This window comes from Apium graveolens, chromosome 2, assembly GCF_009905375.1.
Source record: "Apium graveolens cultivar Ventura chromosome 2, ASM990537v1, whole genome shotgun sequence".
In the NCBI taxonomy this organism is placed as follows: Eukaryota; Viridiplantae; Streptophyta; class Magnoliopsida; order Apiales; family Apiaceae; genus Apium; species Apium graveolens.
In genome coordinates, this window is record NC_133648.1 from 34,192,375 (window position 1) to 34,202,069 (window position 9,695).

Here is a 9,695-nt window from a genome sequence, read left to right on the forward strand (position 1 = left end):
TCATTGACTTTCTGCCTTCATTCATTATTTTCTCTTGGCACAATCGGATCTTTTCTAATAACTCTGGCTGCATTGATATCTCAAACAGCTTTTCAGTTCCGGTTCCGGTTACCTTTACTTCTATTTCCATTCTCTCAAAATCCCTTATCAATTCTTCCGAAGTCGTTATCATTCTGAGTCTTTCCTTTCTACTAAGGGCGTCAGCCACCACATTGGCTTTCCCCGGATGATAGAGAATCTCACAATCATAGTCCTAGATTAGTTCTAACCATCTCCTCTGGCACATGTTGAGCTCTTTCTGCGTAAATATGTACTTGAGGCTCTTATGGTCTGTGAAAATCTCGCACTTCTCTCCATACAAGTAGTGCCTCCAAATTTTAAGGCAAATACTATTGCCGCGAGCTCAAGGTCATGAGTAGGATATCTAATCTTGTATTTCTTCAGTTGTCTCGATGCATACGCAATCACTTTACCGTGCTGCATAAGCACACACCCTAATCCTTTGTGCGACGCGTCACTATATATCACAAAATCTCCTTTTCCGTCCGGCAATGCCAACACCGGGGCCGTTACCAACCTTTTCTTTAATTCCTGAAAACTATTCTCGCATTTCTCCGTCCATTCAAACTTCTCTGTCTTACGAGTAAGTCGTGTCAAAGGGGCTGCGATCTTCGCAAAGTCCTGTACAAATCTACGATAGTAGCCGGCCAATCCTATGAAACTCCTTACCTCTGTGGGTGTGGTTGGCCTTTCCCAATTTGAGACCACCTCTATCTTGGAGGGGTCGACCAATACTCCTTCTTTATTGATCACATGTCCTAAATACTGTACTTCATTCCGCCAGAATTCACACTTCGAGAATTTGGCAAATAACTGTTCCTCTCTGAGTACTCCTAGAGCTATCCTCAAATGCTCTACATGTTCTGCCTCAGTCCTTGAGTAAATCAAAATATCATCGATAAAAACTATCACACACTTGTCCAAGTATTTCTTAAATACTCTATTCATTAAATCCATGAAAGTCGTTGGGGCGTTGGTTAATCCAAAGGACATTACCAAGAACTCATAATGCCCATACCTAGTACGGAACGCTGTCTTGGAAATATCTTCGGTTTTAATCTTTAGTTGGTGATATCCAGTTCTCAGGTCAAACTTGGAAAAATAAACAGCATCCTTTAGCTGGTCGAACAGATCGTCTATTCTAGGTAATGGGTACCTGTTCTTTATGGTTAGCTTGTTCAACTCTCGATAGTCGATGCACAGCCTCATGCTCCCATCTTTCTTCTTAACAAATAAAACTGGTGCTCCCCACGGAGACACACTGGGTCTTATCATACCCTTATCCAAGAGTTCCTGCAATTGGATAGCTAATTCCTTCATTTCTAACGGGGCTAACCGGTAAGGTGCTTTTGAAACTGGCGCCGTCCCGGGAGCCAATTCAATAGCAAATTCAATCACTCTATCGGGAGGTAATCCCGGAAGGTCTTGTGGGAATACATCTTCAAATTCGTTGACTACTGGAATATCTTGTAAGTTGGGCACCTCCTTCTGCGTGTCCACCACATAGGCTAGGTAGGCCTCATTTCCTTTTCATAGCATCCTTCTGGCCTGGGCCATAGTCAAAAATTTCTGCGTCTGCCTTTTTCCTCTAAATATAACTTCTTTCTTCCCTGGGATATTTAACTTAACTTTCTTCCCTTTACAGTCTATCTGAGCATCATTGCTAGATAGCCAGTCCATTCCCAAAATTACATCAAACTCCCCTAATTTAAAAGGGATCAGATCAACACTAAAAGATTGCTCCCCTATGACTATCTCACAGGTGAGGTGAATCTGGTTAACAGGAATAATCTCATGATTGGCTATTTCTACTTGTAAGGGTTCTATCAAGGGTTCAGCCTTAAGTCTTAACTTACGTGCAAGGTCCTTTGATATAAAAGATTTAGTTGCTCCTGAATCAAATAAAATGTTTGCACTGACTGAATTTAGAGAAAGGGTACCTGCTATCACATCTGAATCTTTCATAGCATCCTGGACTGTCATGTTGAAAGTCCTTGCAGTAGGTGGCTTATTGGAGGCAGCCCTGCTGGCTCCTGAAGCTGCTGGTTTGTTCATTGGGCATTCCCTCTTCCAATGACCCGGGCGTCCACACTGATGACAATTGGTGGTTGGAATGACGGCAGGGGCTGACGAAGGGCATTTGTGAGAATAGTGGCCCACTTGCCCATACTTAAAGCAGGTTACTGGCTTTCCCTTACATTCCCCAGAATGCATTCTTCCACAAGTGTTACAGGCTGGCAATGGGGGTCGAGACTGGTTGGAATAGGACATTCTTGACTTCTGGCCGCTTTGGCTCACATTCACGCTCATTGGCCGCTTAAACCCAGTGTTCTTTCCCGGTAGGGACACTGCTCCTCGATTAAATCTAGTTAGGAAGCTCCTTCCTGCTGAACCCCCATCCATGCTCATATTTTTCCTCCTTATTCCCTTCTTCTCTCTTTCCTTCTGCATCTGTTCACTTCCGGCTTCTACAATCGTTGCCTTTTGCACCAGAGTGGCATAATCCGTAAGCTCAAGGATTGCCACCCTATTCTGAATCCACGGTTTCAGTCCCTGCTGAAACCTCCTAGATTTCTTTTCCTCGGTGCTCACAAACTCCGGCACAAACCTTGATAACTCAGTAAATTTCGCTTCGTACTCTGCTACAGATAAGTTATTCTGCTTTAGCTCCAAGAACTTGAGCTCCATCTGGTTTTCCATAAACCTCGGGAAATACTTCCCCAGAAATAACTGACTGAACCTCTCCCAGGTTATGATAGCATCTGTCTCCATGTTTTTCTTGGCCTTCCACCAGTAGTTAGCCTCTCCTTTCAGAAGGTAGGTAGCAAATACAGTCTTCTATGCCTCATCGGTACTCAAAATCTCAAAGGATTTCTCCATTTCCTTTAACCATGCCCTTGCCTCAACCGGGTCGGCTGATCCGTGGAACTCAGGGGGCTTAAGGGACTTAAAGGCCCTAAAAGAGTTTGCCACATCATTGTTATTTCCTTGAGGGGGTGGGTTGGGTTGACGTTCCAAGTTCTGCCTTAGTAGTTGCATGAACTGGCCCATGAGATCCATGCCTGGGTTTGGTACTGGTTGCTCAACCTCAGTTTCTCCTTCTTCAGCCTCTATCTCAAATTCCTCAACATCATATGTTTCCTCTTCCTCTTCATACAGGGAGTCATCCTGTTCCACGTAATCCTCGTCTTCCTCTTCACTGTGTTCCTGGTTTCTATTGTCCTGATTATGGCTTCCCTGGTCCTCAGATCCAGGGTTCGCCCTAGTTCCAATCTTTCTTGGCGGCATGATTCTGATAAAAAAAAATTATTGGGAAATTCAACGGTAGGTCACAATCATATACAACATTGTGCCTTGCACAACTCCTATAATGGAGAGAACGTATCTCGCAATTCTATTACATTATCACAGTTCTAATAAGAAGTGCAGTAATAATAATGATAAAAACAGTGATCTCGTCACTAAGGAACTGAACCGAAAGGAAACAAATATATACATAATGCGAGAAATACATAGTTTGATCTGGTCAAAAGTACAACAGTGCTACAGCCATCTGTCCCAAAAGTGATACACAAGAGTCTATCTGTCTAGTCAGAAAAAAAGGATGTTATATACAAGTCACTATCCCGAAAAATTGGCTCTTACTAAGGCCTCGGCTAACTAGACAACTAGACTATTCCATCGTCAATCCTGAATCACACACCGGAGCGGGTCAGCTCCCATACCCTTTCCATCGCATGACGGAAGATATAGTCGGCCTGCCGCCTGGAGATCCTACCATGCCTGTCCCCTTGGAGCGATCTGAGCCTCGCTCGGGATGTGAGCTCTATCCCCGTAAGCTCCCTCCTCAAGGATCGGGGTATAGAAGCCCTAGTCTCATAAGCTCGGGTACGCCTGCCCGCCCTCTCTACATCCAACTCCCTCCTGGCCTCATCCAGTCGGGCCTCGGCAACAGCCACTCGGGTCCTCAGTACATCCTGAACATAGCCATGGGCTAACAAAGACTGCCCGTGGGCAGGGTCGAGAGGTGGTGAATCCGGAGCCGCTGGGGGTGCCTCCTCGGTCTGTCTAGGCTCGGAAGTATGGGTCTCTGAGCTGTCATCATAGGTGCTCCAGGATGGTAGTGGCAGGGTAGGGGCTCTGACCACAGGGAGTGTGGGTAAAGGGGTACCAGTGTACACTACTATAGCTCCGACACGCTCCTCAGCCACTGGGACCTCATTCGGGTCCTCCTCATCTGAAATAGCAATAACCTCCGTCTCTGACTCCTCTGAGGGGTCCTCCTCACCCTCCTCCATCTCAGGCTCCTCCTGATCCTCGACATCTAGAAGTGCCTCATCATGCTCACGCTCGAACATCTCAGGGTCCTCTATCTCAGGCGCCTACACATTAAACGAGCTAAGTTACTATCATAATACTTATAAGGGTTCCTGTAAGGGTTTTAACTGTCAGCACTACTTTAAGTAGTCTGACCATGAACTTGGCAAGAGTTCTTATTATCTTTATGAGTTTATTATTATATCGTCACATCATCTCTGAGGTTTATAACGCTTAGCTCTGATACCATTTCTGTAACACCCCCAGATCCGGGGTCAGGGATCCGGGTTGTCACTGTCTTTCTTTCCACAATATCACTTCACTTAATTAATAATAAATAACCTTATGCTGTGACCCCACACTAACACACACCACAACCCGTTATAGTCTCAGAGATGAAATTGAAATAAGTACAAGTCCTTGAATCCACAATTAAAAGTTATTACAACCCAAAATGATTACTTGATAAATTTACAGTTAATTGCCATTATCTGCCACAATTTATAATTATACATAATTGATTCTCAAAAGTAGAATGCCTGATCTACCAATAGATCCACCTTTGCAGCTATAGCAGCTACAACATCAACGGGAAGACGCGAGACGCTTCCCACGCGCTTGCGCTGGGTCTGCTGGAGTCTGGCCATCTTTTCTAACTGTTATTGTGTGATGAAGAAATAAAGCAAGAGTGAGCCTTACAGCTCGCAAGATAATATATAGTGATAACAATAATACAAGTATCTAAATGGATACTTACTAGAATCCTTTATCATGTGTAAGGTAATTACTTACTGGATATAAGTTTTAAAAGAAGATGAAGTTACCAATTACTTCACTATACTTATACCATTTTTAGAAATCTACTTGAACTACTACTGTTCAAAGTATAATAAGATTCACGAGGTCATCCCATAGACGAGACCATAATTAAACTTGAAAATATTTGATCTTTGAAATATTTTGAAAAGAAATGAAGTTACGAGATACTTCATTCAATGGATACACCAATAAAACTGTTTGACCCTGTCAATGCTTCGGCAACCACCCATTAGTAGCCTTTCGATCGAAATGCTACGGGTAGTGTTGCAAAATTATCCAAATGGATGATGAACTCATTACGGGAGTTTGCCGCACCAGGAAGACCACTTACGATGATCAGTCGTAGTAGTACAACCCCACCATTTTCTACATGTAGAGGAGAACCTGTCGGATTTACTTGTCAACCGAACACGGAACTCCTAAGGAATGGACCGCCTTAGCGAAACTTCCAGGCCATTTTGGCTAATATAATAAGGCTGGGCCGGCGCTACTCGGCCACTTACGCCACTCCTAGTTCAGATGAAATCCATGACTCTGAAACGTAAAGCTCGTCCCCACTTTCCCCAAGTAGAAACTTGTTGATACGGCTCCACCAAGAAGTCGTATCTAGTTGGAAAGGAAAACTCACCGATATTTCCCAGGCGATGCCTGTTAATGGATTAACTTGTTCCAAGAATTTTACTTCCCGAATATTGGGTAAGTAATCAAAAACTCTTTTATCAAGACAACAACCTTGTTGCGAATATAAAACACACCACCGAGCCGGATCCCTCTGGTTTTGAGCGAGTATTTAAATCCCCTTTTTAAAAGGAAGATCTTAAATATAAAAATGAGTTTTGGGATCCGCTCTAACTTTTGAAATTCATTTTAAAGACTTGAAAACACTTTAAAGAGTGTTTGGAATAATGCTGATTTAATAAAGTAAATCAGTCTCAATATAAAGAAATATCTGAATATTATTATTTAAATAATATTCCCATAAAGAGTAATTGAGGTAGAAGTTGGAAAACTTATACTTGAAATGAATAGTAAATAATCAAAGATATACTTATACGAAAGTAATATCTTTATTTGAATATCAAAAGTAAGTTTGATTATTGAACATTATTCTTTAATAAATAAAGAATATTAATAAATAATAAGCGGATGCATAATACCTCGAATGAATATTATAAATAATATTCATTAAATAAAATAAAGGAGTCATACATCCTCAAATGAATATCCAAGTAATATTCAATAAATAATATAAAGGAGTCATAAGTCCTCGAATGAATATTCAAGATAATATTCATTAATAAAATAAAGTTATCGAATAAACCTTATTCGATTAATAGCTTTGAAAACTATAACCATATATATATATAAAATATATATATATATATATATAAAATATATATATATAAAATCTACTCGGGATCCTCGACTCCCGGTTTTAGAAAATGTTTTCACCTTTGGGTCCCTATACTAAGGGTATATGCAAATTACCGCTATTCTCTAGCATAGGTATTATCAACTGAACCAACAGATATATATGGCAAGAATACGAAACAGGCATGCATATGTACCATATCACATGCTACAATATATCGCAAGAATTTGCTAATATAACCATCATGCATCTATTACAAGATAATGCATATACAAGTGTATACATCACAACAACAGTATAACGGATAGAAAACTTGCCTGAGCGACTGGGGGTGATAAAAGGCTCGGGACGAGTCTGGTAACCTATAAACAACAAGTAAGTTGGAATTAAACCAAAGTCACTTGTAAATCTATACTTTAACTAACTTAGACTCTAACGCTTGCTTTGCGCTTACTGATTCTCTTAAGTCACTCGAGTACCCTCGGCTCCACCATTTTTAATAATTTAACCATTACGAGTTTTAAGGCGATTCCTTCGCGAGTGTCTTACCAACTGCCTAACACTCTTACCATAATTGTTTCATACACTAATTAACCCTTTTTGGTCTTTAACCTATGTTTCAAAGTAAGGCGAGGGGAAAAGTTTCGTTCGCGAAACGCCGTTACTTAAAACGGTCGTTTCTCCTAAACCGTACATCGGAATCAAACGAACTACATATCAAAACGAAGCTCGTAACATGAACTATCTAAACATGGCAATGGTAATAATCTAGCATGGAGTTCTCGGATCCTAATGTTATGAACAATAGCAGTCTAAAGTAAATCGGACATTACGACGGCTATATTTACGCAATTTCCCAAATTTAAACCATTCCAAAACCATCACAATTCAACCCCAATTCACAACCCAATCAAACCTCCATCTAAACTAAATTATAACAGCCCCAAATCAACTCATTATAATCAATCTACTTAATCCAAAAACTTGAATTTAAACTATACTACATTCTTTAACCAAATCATAAGATTTCAACAAATCAATCACCACCATTCCAACCCAAACTCTTAAACAAACAAGTTTCAAGCTACTCTTTACCCTCACAACCATAATCAACCTAATATACAAATTAAAGCTAGGGTTTGGAGATGATATACCTTACTTGAAGTGGTGGGAGTAGCTAGGAAGCCTTAAGAAGCCTTGAGAAGTCTTAGGGATGCTTGGATCTTAAAGGAAAACAAGAAAAAATCAAGTTAAAAACTTTGAAATCACTATTCATTGTCTTCTTCATTGATTTATTGGAGAAGATTGAGAAAGAATTGAAGGCTTAAACTCATAAGATAGCCATAACTATGCATAAGGATGACTAGGGAATTATCTTACCAATTTAGGAAGCCTTGATCTTGAGTTTTGAAAATTCTTCCCTTTAAAGTTGAAAAAAGCCGAGAGCAAGCCTTGGTGATGAAGAATAAAATTTTGTTTTGATGAGAAATGATTTGTTTGGCTTGGTGGATGAAATTAGATTTGTTTTATTTTAGGATAATTACCAATTTAACCTTGGTTTTGTGTGGTTAACAATCCACCACATTTCCTTCCTTCTTATGTCATGCTTGCATCACTTTGTGATGTCATCATCCCTCCTTTGTCCTCTTTTTATTGGTTGGATGACATCATCCCCACTAATCTCTTTGATTAGCTTCCTAATTGTTTGCCTAATGACCGTTGATCTGTTATACGGTTCGCTTAACTTTCATTTTCGTTTATCATTTGAGGGATCATACTCGGGATCTTATTACTTAGGTTCCCCTAACCTTTCTCAATATATTATATTCCTTTTATGATCCTCTCTTATAATCCTTTAATTTAAATCATTTTTATCCTGTTACCTTATACTCAATTCTTTCCGTATCTAATGGATTTCCGGGAAAAATCAAAGTGTTCGGTATTGGATTCTGACGATCTTTACATACACTTATATTCCATGTAGAGTGCTAATAAAATCTCAGAATATCCATAACAGAACCCCTACATAGTGTGGCATGAAAAGTTTTCTCATTCAGCTAAAACACTATTCATAAGGGTTACAAAAAGTTGAAAATTTTGAGGGTTATTACACAAAGGATCAAGTTGGCCTCCACCTCCAAGGTGTGCTTCAATAGGGAAATTCCTAAAGGATCAATTAGTTTCAACATTTTTCAAAGAGGCCTGATAAAGATCAACCAGATGCTTGGAGGTACGACGGGTACGACTCCAATGACCTTTCATTCCACAACTGCGATAAGTACTTTGAACCCTTTTATCCATCATATTAACTTTAGAATGTTCCTCATTTTTCGTCCACTTGTGGTGGTGAGATTTTCTTTTAAAATTTGAGAATTTTTTTATTATTATGACCTCGTCCATGTAAGAAACCACGACCACGAGCATATCCACGAGCACGCCCAAATCCACGCCCACGCCCTCTTCCACGCCCACGCCCTCTTCCACGCCCAGATTGCTTACTTGGCCCAAGATCATTAATGGTAACAACAATCACTTCATGGAATGGTGTTGAATCAGTTGGACGGGCTTGATGATTTTTTATCAATAGTTCATTAATTTTCTCAGCAAGAAGCAAGACTGATATAAGCTCGGAATATTTCTGAAACCCTCTTTCACGATATTGCTGCCGCATGAGCATATTAATGGCGTGGAATATGGAGTAAGTTTTCTCCAACATATCTTTATCAGTTATATTTTCACCACATAATTTCAGCTGAGAATTAATCTTAAACATTGCAGAGTTATACTCGCTTACACTTTTAAAATCTTGCAGGTACAAGTGTAACCAATCATAGCGAGCCTTAGGAAGTATGATAGTTTTCTGGTGATCATATCATTCTTTCAGATTTTTCCAAAGGGTTGTTAGATCTTTAATAACCAAATATTCGGTTGTCAATCCTTCATCAAGGTGGTGGTAGAGGAATATCATAGCTTTTTCTTTTTCTTGCTCAGAAGTTTTGTTCCTTTCTTTAATTGTGTCACCAAGACCCATAGCGCAAAGATGGATTTCCGCATCCAAAATCCATGTCAAGTAATTCTTCCTGGTGACATCAAGTGCGTTGAACTCAAGTTTTGTAAGGTTCGACAT

The 9,695-nt window shown here is 40.1% G+C and overlaps 1 protein-coding gene across 1 annotated transcript; it reads right to left on the minus strand.

Annotated features, from left to right (window-relative positions):
* Positions 1-8,927: 8,927 nt before the first annotated feature.
* Positions 8,928-9,695, minus strand: LOC141687928 (uncharacterized). Its single transcript, XM_074492864.1, has 2 exons — positions 9,486-9,695; positions 8,928-9,320 (listed from the first exon to the last, which is right to left on the minus strand). Exons 1-2 carry the CDS (start codon positions 9,693-9,695, stop codon positions 8,928-8,930), a joined length of 603 nt encoding a protein of 200 aa, XP_074348965.1.